This window comes from Manis javanica, chromosome 3 (assembly GCF_040802235.1).
Source record: "Manis javanica isolate MJ-LG chromosome 3, MJ_LKY, whole genome shotgun sequence".
NCBI lineage: Eukaryota > Metazoa > Chordata > Mammalia > Pholidota > Manidae > Manis > Manis javanica.
This window is the reverse complement of record NC_133158.1, coordinates 61,505,797-61,518,035: the sequence shown is the minus strand read 5'-3', so window position 1 is coordinate 61,518,035 and position 12,239 is coordinate 61,505,797. Positions and strand designations below refer to the sequence as shown.

The 12,239-nt window shown below is 43.3% G+C and overlaps 1 protein-coding gene across 2 annotated transcripts in view; it reads left to right on the top strand.

The window, feature by feature from the left end:
• PLA1A (phospholipase A1 member A) overlaps window positions 1-12,239 on the top strand; it is a 29,541-nt gene continuing 17,302 nt past the window's right edge. The window contains exons 1-5 of one of the 2 annotated variants that reach the window (XM_037013202.2): window positions 1-179; window positions 7,175-7,376; window positions 8,616-8,793; window positions 9,279-9,387; window positions 10,377-10,478. In XM_037013202.2, coding sequence (XP_036869097.2) covers window positions 107-179; window positions 7,175-7,376; window positions 8,616-8,793; window positions 9,279-9,387; window positions 10,377-10,478 — 664 coding nt within the window. In that variant the 5' untranslated portion in view covers window positions 1-106. The remainder of the gene's footprint in view (window positions 180-7,174; window positions 7,377-8,615; window positions 8,794-9,278; window positions 9,388-10,376; window positions 10,479-12,239) is intronic. The other variant, XM_037013203.2, reaches the window with a different exon arrangement.

The window sequence follows — 12,239 nt, the reverse complement described above, 5'->3', positions numbered from 1 at the left end:
GGGTGTTTGGTGTTCAAAACACTGAGCACTGTGAGAGGTTGGGTCATACGATCTCTTTGACATTAGGGGTCTGCTTCGTCCCCATTCTGAGACTTGCCGCTCAGTGATGCCCCCAGGCCTTGGGGAGAGAGGCTCCTGGTCACTGGGGCTCCTGCTGTGGCTCAGCGTTGTAAATGCAGGTAAGTCGGGGGCTCAGGCCTTGGGTAGAACTTTTTCCATCAATGATTCTATTCCTCAAGCCATCTACTTACGCAGTGCTAACCTTTGGAAGGTCCCCCTAAAAGCCCTCTCCTGAGATGAGTTTAAAAGAGGGAGAAAAAAAAACCCTACATTCATAATGATGGTAACCAGGGCACTTTCTCAAGGCACAAAATTTGAACTTCCCCTAGCTGTTTTACTCATTTTTTCTAAAACCTGTATTAGTCCTTGTCCCCTTGCACAAACCAGGGTGGTTGTAAGAGAATAAAGTCTGATTAATTCCAAACTATGACTCATTTTCACCCTGTAAATATCCACTGTTCCAAGATTCTTAATTTATGATTTAAATTTTACAAACTAACAACGATTTTGTCATTGAGATTGTGAGACGTCCTTTCCAATCTTGCTGACCCACTCAGGTCCAGGTTTGTTATCCCTCCTGGCAGGCCTAAGGTAACTGGTCCCTGCTAACCACAGAGGACTGGATGACCTTTAGAGCTTCCCTCAGATGCCATTCGCATTCTATCCCGCTCACCCTCCTACTTGCTTGATGTAGCAGATCTGAACCTCATGCAGCACTGAGTTTCTCTGGCTTGGTGAAGACCTCCCCCACCCCCTGCAGGGGCACTGCTGTGGGGCAGCCCCCTTCCCTCTGCTTCCACAGCAGACTGCCTTTCTGTCCCTCCACATGACATGCAATTCTCAGTCCCCAGCTTTGGAACGTACCTGTTCCTTCTACTGTAATTGCTCATATTACTTTTTTGTTCATGTCTGCTCTGCCATCTTCCAAGAGGGCTTCCATGGTTCAAACCTCCCTTGCAACACTTCATGCCTCTACTCAGCACCCCTTCCCTGCTCTGAAGGCCAACTTGCATGAGTGTATCTACTATCTGCATTAATGGGTGGCTTTTAAAAGGTGCTGCTTAGTTTCTCTAACTCAGTCATTTATTTCTGTGCCATACAAAGAGACCATGTTAAATACCTATAAAATGTTTGTGTGTGTGTGTGTGAAATTCTTCCATGTCTACATACAGTTAGTTTGTTTTTTAAAATGGTTATTTACATACTCAATCTTAAAGAATTTTTATCTTAAACATTTTTGATAGATGTGAGAAAAATTTCCTTGCAAAGAAATTATAACTATTTATTAATATACAAGCATGGCTGTTTTCCCACCTCTCTACCAACAATACTGTATATTAAACATTCTCTAGACTGTCAATCTGATAGGAAAAATAGTATTACATTGTTGTCTTAATTCTTATTTTTTATTATGATCTGTGTTTCTAATATCTTGTTAAAGCAATTTTCCTATAAGAATACTCTTTCATATTTTCTTCTAAACACTATGGGCTGGTCCAATCAGAATAAGAGCTCCAGGGACAAATATTTTGGATTATGGTGTAATTTCTAATATACTGTTGAATTTTATTTGCCAACATTTATTTTTATATTTATGTTTATTATTTTGCATATATATTCATAAAGGATATCTATCATTTTCTTCTGTGTTATATTTGTCTGTTTTTAATAGTAAGGTAATTATAACCTTATAAAGTAAGCTTTTATCCTATGAAACAGTTTATATAAGGTACAGATAATCTGTACTTTAAAGGTTCAGTGGAGTTCTCAAATAAAACCATCTGGGTAGGGTACTTTAGGGCCAGAGAGGACTCTTGGTTGCCAATTCCATTTTTTGATACTTGCACTTTATTTGGGTTTATTATTTCTTCTTGAATCTGTTTCAGCAAACTACATTTTTCTAGAGAATCACTCACATCACTTTATAGTTATGGAAAATTCTTAGCAATTATCTTTTCAAAATGTTGCACCTTCTCCCCTTCTCTTTCTTCAGAAAATAGCCAGTAGGTAAATGTTGGAGCCTTTCAATCTATCGCCTGTACATTTTTTTTTTTTTGAGAGGGCATCTCTCATATTTATTGATCAAATGGTTGTTAACAACAATAAAATTCTGTATAGGGGAGTCAACGCTCAATGCACAATCATTAATCCATCTCAAGCCTAATTCTCGTCAGTCTCCAATCTTCTAAAGCATAATGAACAAGTTCTTACAACAAATTCTTACATAGTGAATAAGTTCTTACATGGTGAACAGTACAAGTATTGCCTGTACTTTTTACCTGCACTTTCTTACTAAAAAGTTTCTTTTACCTCTCTACTAGACATTATAGTATTGATTCCTTTTTTATACCAATGATTGTCTTTTTCATTTCCAATTTTCTAAGTGGTTCTTTTCCTCTATATCTTATTTTGTCATTTATGCTGTTTTTATTTCATAAATTCTTATGCTCTGTCTATATTATATTCTTGTATGTTCTCAGAATACTTATTTTAAAGTCTATGCCAAAGGGTTTTTTAAACCTTATTTCATCTGGAATGAATGTACTGATCCATTTATTGGCTTTAGTGACTATCTTTGCAAATATTTGATTTCTTTATACATTTAAACATTTTGTTTACAGGTTTTTAAAAAAGTCAACTTGTTACTGAAGTACAACATATATACAGAAAAGTGCATGGATTATTAATACACAGATTAATGAGTTTTCAGAGTGAATTCACCTGCCTAACCATCATTCAGATAGAGAAAGCATTACCAGATTCCTAAAACCATTCCTTATATCCCCTCTTAATCACTACCACCACAAAGAGAACTATCTTGACTTCTAACACAATAGATTTGTTTCATTTTAATTTTCAGTGCTTCTGGTTTCTCTCTGTGTCTCTGTTCCCCCACCCCTCATCTTTAGACTGTCTCTTCCATCAGGTACATCGTCTCAGCTTCTTATTGAGGCCTTGCTTTTCCATCCTGCCTCCCTAAATAAAGCTATAACCCCAGGTAAAAAGCTGTTTTTCTTTTGTGTGGTTTTGTTTTAAGCTTCGTTTATGGAGATGGGCAGCCCCTGTCCCCCCACTGGCTACCACAGGTGGGCCTGGGACTGGTCTTCCACACCTGGTACGGAGCAGCTGTGGGCCCTGCCCCCTTCACAGAGCCGAATTCTTACAGTTGCTGCCTTTTCTCAGGCCTGGAACCTAGCACTGTTATACAATTCTGTCCTTGTTCGTAGAGATAGTATTTTTATTTTTGAGAAAAACAGTGTCTTTTTCTCTCTCTCTTCTGTTGTGCACCTGTCATTAGTCCGGATGTGCTGGTGGTTGGGGGCAGGGGACATCCAACTATGATTCACTGGGCCGTGTTTCATATTCTTGAATGATCAACAGTTTTGTTTTATCATCTGATGTTCCTAATGTCTTCCCATAAGTATAATTGTTGCTATAGGCTTTTGGTAGATAACCCCACCTTATGGTAATGAGTGTTGGGTACTGCATTCTACTGTATTTTTTTTTCTACATCTGTTAACATGAGCATATGGGGTTGTTTTCCTTAAATTTGTTTGTATATGAATGACATTAACATTTTCTAATGTTAAACCATCTTTTCGTTCCTTGGATTAAATTCTGCTTGGCCATGCCATATTTTTCATTCTAGTTACCCTTGATGGATTTGGATTTGCTGATATTTTATCTAGGATTCGTATGTCTGTTTAATAGTGAGATTGGCCTGTAGTTTTCCTTTCTCTTTCTGTTGTTGTCCAGTTTTGATATTTTGGTTATTGTCATAGAAAGAATTTGGATTCTCTCTCCTTTTTATTCTCTGGAACAGTGTCAGGGATTGAAGGATTGGTAGAACTTCTCTAAAACTGTCTGGCCTGGTAGAACTGTATGATGAATGGATTTAAAACCATGGTTTCAATTCCTTCATGCTAGAGTTTTACATTTGCTTTTCTGTTTTCTCTTTTTTGACTAAATTTCAGTAAGCTCTACTTTTCTAAGAAATTATACTTTTCTAGGAAAATACCTGTATTGTTTAACTTTTGGGTGGGTATAAATATGTTCTTTTATGGTTTAAAAATATCTACTGTATTTATATCCTCTTTTTATTCCCTATATTGTTTACTTGTGGCTTCCCTCTTTTTTTCTTACTCTCTCTTATCAAAAGTACATCTAGTTTGTTATTCTTTTCAAAGACCTGTGTGTGGCAGGCACTGTTCTAGGCAGTGCAATGAGCAAAATGGATATAAATTCTTACCTTTTTGGGAAGCACATTCTAATGTGAGGAAATCAATAAACAATGTTTAATAATAAACTAGTAAATCCCATAGTAGATTAGAAGGTGAAGATTGTTATAAAAATAAATAGATCAGGATAAGGAAGATGGAGAGAACTGGGTTGAGGAACAGAGGCAGGTTACAATTTAAATAGGGTGGTTAAAGAAGAGAGGATGACATCTGACAAGCAAAGACTTGAGAGGGAATCACGTGATGTCTGTGGAGCGACACTCCAGGCAGAAGGAACCACAACGCAGAGAACCTCAGGCGGAGGCCTGTGCAGAGTGAGGAAGAGGTGGGAAGTCGTGCATGCCGCTGGAACAGAGGAAGCGATAGTTCTACAGGCAAAGTGCCCCTGGAGCCGGTGGTTTAGACCATTCAGGGCTTTAGTCCATTGTTAGGACTTTGGATTTTATTCTGTGTGAAATGTCTTGGAGACTTTTTTACAGAGATGTGACATGATTTGACTTATTTTTTGGCTGCTGTGTTGCAGATAGACTAAAGCAAACCAAGAGTGAGGGCTGTAAGTTGGAGAGGTGGTGGTGGCTTGGACAGAGGGGGCAGCTATGCAGTAGTGAGGATGGTTTAATTCTGAATGTTTTCTGCTAAGGGGAGAGCCAAGGGGACTGGCTCACCATTCGTATGTGTGGTGTGAGAAAAAAGGAAGAGACCAAGATCTCTCCGGAAGTCCTGCCTGAGCCCTGACTGAGTGGCTGACAATATTGCTCATATTTCATTTTATTGTTTTCTTTAATTTCAACTATTTCTTTTGTATTTCTTTCCCTATATCTTATTTGGAGTTGCTCTACAGCTTTTTTAAAATTTCTGAGTTAAAAGATCAATTTACCTAATCAGTATCTTTCCCTTTTCTCCCCTAATATTTGCATTAAGGTTTTACATATCCCCTGGGCTGTTTTAGCTACTTTACTCAAATTTTGCTTTGGATGGGCTTCATATATTTAACATTCTCTGGTCTCCATTTTGATTATTCTTTTACCCAGACATTATTTAAAGGGGGGTTATTAATCTCCAAATGTATTTTAAATACTTTTCATGATCAATTTCTAACTTCATTCATTGTATTTAGATCATGCTGTCTGGATTCTATTGATTCTTTGATGTTTGTTGGCCCTTGCTTTGTGACATACTCACGAAGTGAGCCTTTGTGATAGGCTCACTTCACAGGACTGTTAATTCTCTGTCTGATGGAGGCAGTCTTCCCTATATGACCCATAAAGCAAATTTATTCATTTATGTAGTTCAAGTCTCAAGCTCAAGCAGAGTCTTTTCATCCTGTTTACAAAGCCAAAGGTTGGGGAAGGCAGATGAGTGGTACGGAGTTCTCTCTCTCTCTGTGTACAGTGGGGCGCCAGCTGTAGGCCAGACAGGCAGGGGGGCTGCACTCTCAGCGTGGGCTTCACCACAGGGCTGCTCAGAAGGGAGACGCAGGGCGCCTTGGGGACCAGGTCCTGGGGAGAAACCAGAGGTGCACCTCAGGACTCCAAAGATGGGTTTCCCACAGTCCATTTATGGTACCACATCCTGGTGCACCCCAATCCATATGTCTGTTGTCTATGTGCTCCCCAGTTACCTCTGAAGGCAGGTAACAGTTCCAGAAACCCAAAGTGTCTGTCTTCCTTGTGAAGGGGCCTGCACAAACCAATGTCTGCAACTGGACCTCTCTGATTCTGTAAATGGCTTTGTCCCTTGGCAAGAATGTGACGCAGCTGCTGACAGCCCCATGACTGGGGCCACGTGCTGTGGGTCCGTGTGTGCCGGGCTCTCCCTGTATGATGTGCTGGACATCAGGTGCCACACCTCTTTCCCACAGAGGTGGACATTGGGGTGGGATGTTGGGTATTGTAGATGGGCCAGATTTCCAGCTCCCTGGAGAGCAGGAGTTTTATTCCACCCTTTTCAATTCAGTGGTTCTGAATTGAAATATAACCTTGACCATAAAATATCCTGTTTAAAGTATCTAAGAGCAAGTGCCATTGGAATGTGTAGCTCACAGAAGTTGCTTTTTACCATGTGGCTGGCAGCTGTGTACTGGGCACTGGGAGGCTCTGGTCTGCTCATAAGGTCAAGAAGGGAAGAGACTGGTGCGGCTGGTTTGAACCCTCCGGGATGGGATGTTCAGACCAGAGTGAGCCCACTGCTCACTTCATTGCCCAGGGCTCTTTTCAGAAAACTATTATTTTGCTAGGGCTGCTGTAACAAAGTGCCAGAGAATGGGTGGCTTAAACAACAGAAGTGTATCGTCTCACAGTTCTAGAAGTCAAAAGTACAAAGCAAACGTGTCAGCAGCACTGGCTCCTTCTGAGGGCTGTTTAGGAAGGATCTGCTCCAGGTCTCTGCTTGTAAAGGGCCAAGTCTGTGTGTCTTCACATGTCCTCTTCTTATAAGGCCACCAATCACATTGGATTACGGCCCCCCTTAGGACCTCACTTTAACTTGACTATCCCTGTAAAAACCCTGTCTCCCAATACAGTCTCATTCTAAGGTCATGGGGGTGGGGCTTCAACATATAAAATTATTTGGGGTTGGGAGAGACTCAGGTTAGCCCACGACAGTAGCCATTTCACCACGGTCTTCTCTAGCTGAGTAATAGTCACATTCTCTGGTATTGTATCTTTGGAAGTGAAAAATATTCAGAGTTTTGGTTATAGATATGATGCCTTTGATAAGTGAGTCTGATTGGTTACTACTGATTTATAATGAATGCCTGGAAACGCTGTTTCTCTCCCTTCTAAGAAAGTGAGGGATTACTGATTTAACACCTTTCTTCCTTTTAGGAACAGATGACCTCACCTTGGATCTTTCTCGTTGTTTTGTTTTTTCCTCAGGAGATGCACCTCCTCCCCCACAGACAAAGTGCACTGACTTCCAGAATGCTAATCTCCTCCGAGGCACCAACCTCAAAGTCCAGTTTCTCCTCTTCACCCCTTTGGATCCTAGCTGTGGGCAGCTAGTGGAAAAAAGCAGTGACCTCCAGGACTCTAGGTTCAATGCAACTCTGGGAACCAAACTGATTATCCATGGATTCAGGTGGGAGCCAACCAGCCAATAGGGTCACCTCAGCTCAGAGCTAGAAAATCACCATCATGCAGGAATTTAGGCGGGAGCAAGAGGAGAAATGGATGGACTGACTCACACGTTCTGTCCCTCACCTCCTGCTGCCCTCAGAGGTATCTCATTGCAATGTGAACACACATTATGTTGTTCATTCTTCTTGGTCATACACGTTATGTTGTAATATATAGTCACTGAGTCTCAATTCAATCACCATCTTTCCTTCCAACATCTTCTCTCCAAAGCCCACTGACAAGGCCAGCAACAGAGAAAGGTTGCTGGGAGGAAAGGAGTGAAGGTGTTGAAATAGTAGCACTATAGAGCACCTGGAGTCAGGCTATCTGATGAAGAGGTGGACATAAGGCACTGCCCGGAAGATCTCCACTTCCTGATCTCCGGATCCTCTGCTCTTCAACTTGCTAGACTCCAGGGACCCAGCCACAAGCTTCCTTAGATATCCCTCTTGGCTTTTGTGCCAGTCTCTCCTCTAGTAAATCTTACATTCAGCCACTATCCAAGGCTGAGTGTAGACTCCTCAACCCAGAGAGAGCTAACAGTGCTGGAGAGCTCAGCAGGCCGTCATTCTGTCTGCTTCCCTGAAGCTACATCTGATGGTGCACCCTTAGTCTGCATCCTTCTGTGCACATGAGCATGTTCTGATTGTCTCCTTACTGTGGACCACTGACAAGCTTCTTTCCCCTTCCTAACGTCCTGTGAAAGCTTTCTGAAATTTTTTCTATCATTCTCCTTTTCCTAGAAAGGTCCTATTATACTCTAAGTCCCAAAAGGGTAGGGAATATATCTTTTTTTTTTAATTTCTCACAAAGCACCTGGCATACTGCCTGATGCATTTGTAGTATGAATGAAAGGTTGAATGAATGAATGGGTAAATGAAAACATCCTCAAGGAGAATGTCCATAGTATAGAATGAGAATGAAGATTGCAAATTTTAACTGTAAGGTACAAAGCACCCTTTTATAACTTACACAAAGGCTCCATATGTGCAGGCAGAAGCCCTGGTAACTGGGATTATGTCCTGCCTATGCTCAAATTGCTGTGATTTTACTGTCCATGTACCACATCTCCCACACCCCTTTACTTGTTTTGACTTTTTTTTCTAGGTTCATTCTGTTAACAGAGAATGTTGTAGTTTTCATGACAATGGATATTGGCTTGGAAGATTATTTTCCTATCCTTTCTTGGCACCCTGTCTAGGGCTTTAGGAACAAAGCCTTCCTGGATCAATAAATTCATTGACGTTCTTCTGCGGGCAGCAGGTGCTAACGTGATTGCCGTGGACTGGGTTTATGGCTCTACAGGTGCCTACTTCTCAGCAGTGGAAAATGTGGTTAAGCTGGCTCTTGAGATCTCCCGTTTCCTCAGTAAACTCCTGGTAGGTGTAGAAGAACTCAGGGTGAGTTTTGGCTGCTGATGGGAGAGGGAGGAGTCAGAAAGAAAGAGCAACGCACCGGGAGGAGCTTTAGGGCCGGAGCAGGGCCACCCATTAGCTTGCTGGTCTTCAGTTCAGATCTCAGCTTTGCCACTTACAGTGCTGACATTGGGCAGGTCATCGAACCTCTCCGAGCCCACCGCTCCTCCTCCACCACATATTAGATAGGGAGTGCCGGTGACTGGCTTTAGCAGTCCCTCCGGAGGGAATGGCACCAAATGGAAAGCGAGGGGATTGTCAAGGTGGAGAGCCCAGGAAGAGGGCAAGTGATTAACAGGATACGAATTCTGCCTTTTCCTCCCAAAGCATGTGTGGTGAATGCTTCATGCCCCAGCCCTTCTGCTTTGAAGCCTCATGGGGAAATGTGACCCTGGGAGCCAGTGGCTGCTGTGGCTTAAATGCAACTCACCGTGTATGTCCTGTTGTAGGTGCTGGGTGTGTCAGAGTCCTCAATCCACATCATTGGTGTCAGCCTGGGGGCCCACGTTGGGGGCATGGTGGGACATTTTTATAAAGGCCAGTTGGGACAGATTACAGGTAATGTTTCCTCTGCACATCCTCCCAGGTTTAGAGATAGAATGCCTTAGGAATTACTGAGGCAAGCAGAGGGTAGGGTTGGTCCTTTGTTCTTATAATCATGTCATCTATTACCACTAAAATTTATTTATTGTGGCCCTTGTGTGTAAGAAAATAGTATTGTGTTATTGCATGATTGCATATGGTGTAAATGGCCATGTGTTTCTTTCTGAGCCTCACTTGCTTCATCTGTAAAATGAGTTCTCATAGCTCATATCTCTTTGGCCCACTGTGGAAATTACCTTAGACAGTTTTGCTAAAACTTGCAAAACCACTGGAGACTCTGTGCCTCAAAAGATTGCTTTCAATCAATAAGGGACTAGAGTTGCGCAGTAAATACCCAGCTTTCTGCCCTTCAGTGGAACAATTCTGAGTTGAGTTCTACACTCTTCTTCTGTTCCCCGTGGGATGAGACCCCATTGCCCAAAGGGATAATTCATTCATTAAAATTTCCCTTCATTCTCTGACTCATATTTCCACTCCCTTACTCTGCCTTCTGTGTTCTTCTCCCATATAAGCTACTTGCACTTTAAATCTTTGTCTCAGTGTCTGCTTTTTGGAAAAAGGAAGGAAAAGGATCCAAAGGAAGACATGGATGTAATAATATTGAGTTGACTGTGTTGTTGTGAGGATTAGAGTGTTTGAATTGCCCAGCACAAGGCCTGGTGCTTGGTAACGGCTCCACCAATTAGAGCTATTGTCACTACTAAATGGGGATCAGTATTACTCACATGAACCTTTACCAAATGGTGGTATCAGCAAGCTCCTTTCAGAGCCAGAGAAACCATCATTGTGTCAGAGGCAACACAGGGGGGTTTCCTGGGTGAGGTCACCCTGAGCCGGTTCTCTCAGACTGGGGCCCTGCCTGGGGGACAGGAGGGCTGCCCTTCCGCAGCTATGCTGCTGCTGCTAGGAGGAAAGGGGCCCCTGACTTCGAACTGTCCTTGCAGGCCTGGACCCCGCTGGACCAGAGTACACCAGAGCCAGCCTGGAGGAGCGCCTGGACGCTGGAGATGCCCTCTTTGTGGAAGCCATCCACACAGACACTGACAGTGAGCTTAGCCAACCTTCCTGGGGTGGGGGAATGAATGCAGGCGGGAGGATTTGCAATTCTGGAACAAAAATGTTTAGTCATGGAGGCAGGTCCAAGATGGCGGTATAGAAAAAGCCTGAAACCACCTCCTCCCACGTACACACAAAACCTACAACTACATAGAATTCCTCCTGAGATGGAACCAAGGCCTGAATAAACACCTGCACAAAAAGGGATAGAAAGACCACGTAAACATCAGCAGGAGAGACAGAGACATGGTAAGGGCGGGGCCCCCACCCCGGCAGGACCCTCCAGTAGGGAGGGAGACCACTGAGGAACTGGAGGAGTACAGATTTGCCTGCCCTTGGGCACAGAAAAATAGCTGAGGTTTAAACGGCAACCACACTACAAAGGCAGCCAATTTTCAGAACTAAAGCACCTGTCCAGAGGCAGGGGAACTGCTGGAACCCTCTCCTGGATCAGAGGTTCTGATCAGCGCCATTGTTTATGCTGGACGGGAGCGGGGTCTGGGTGCATACACTAGCTCCGGATGTAACTGAGGCAGCCTCCCGGTACCCGCCCCAGCCTGCCCAGATGTGCTCACGGCAGATCCAGCCGTCCCACCAAGGCAGCCCTTGTTCGCTGCTCACACAGATTCACCCTGCCTGCTCCCTGTCTGCCCATAGCTGCCTCGTCAGCATGGCCTCGGCTGGCACTCACCTGACTCCTCCTGTCTTCACCACTTCCAGCCCTGGCCATGCTATTAGCATGGCCCCACGGGCACCCACCAGGGATCAGTATTACTCACATGAACCCTTACACACTCAGTCACCCCACCAGCATGGCCCTGGCTGGCCCACATTCAGGCAAATTCTAACCCTGGCTGCCCTGCAAGCTTGTCCCTGCCTGGTGCTTACTCAAGAGACCCTCAGACCAGGCCCCTCCAAACCCAGCTGCCCTTCCCAATACTGCCCTAGCCCTGGCCCTGTGCTCATCCACAAGCCACCCAGAGCATGCCTTGGGAGCCCGGGCACTGGGACACCCTAGCCTAAGCTCACCCAGCCTGCAGCCAGTCAGTCTAAATGCCCCCCACCACACACACACAGTCTAGCCAACGATGTTCCTGCACAAGCCCACATCTTCAAGACTGGGAGGGGTAGCTCCTTTGCCTGATCCATAAAAACAAACACAGAAACTCAAAGAAAATGAGGGGACAGAGTATTATGCTTGAAACAAGAGAATAAGACAAAACTTCAGAAAAAGAATTAAATGAAACAGAGTTAAACAATCCACTTGATAAAGAGTTCAAAGTAATGGTTATAAAGATGCTCACTGGACTTGCAAGAAGAAAGGAGGACTTCAACAAAGAAATAGGAAATATAAAAAAGAACCAATCAGATAGGAAGAATACAATAAATAAAATGAAAAATATACTACAAGGAATCAACAGCAGTTTAGAGGATTGTTTGATCAGTGATTTGGAAGACAAAGTAATAAAAAGCCCTCAAGCCGCACAGCAGAAAGAAAAAAAAAATTAGGATAGGTTAAAGACCTCTGAGACAACATCAAATGTCCTAACATTCACATTTTAAGAGTCCCAAAAGGAGAAGAGAGAGAGAGAAAGGGGTAGAAAATTTATTTGAGGGAATAATATCTGAAAACTTCCCTAATCTGGGAAGAACCCCAAACAAGATGAATCCACACCAAGACACATAGTAATTAAAATGTCCAGGATCAGAGATAAAGAGAATCTTAAAGGCAGCAAAAGAAAAGCAACAAG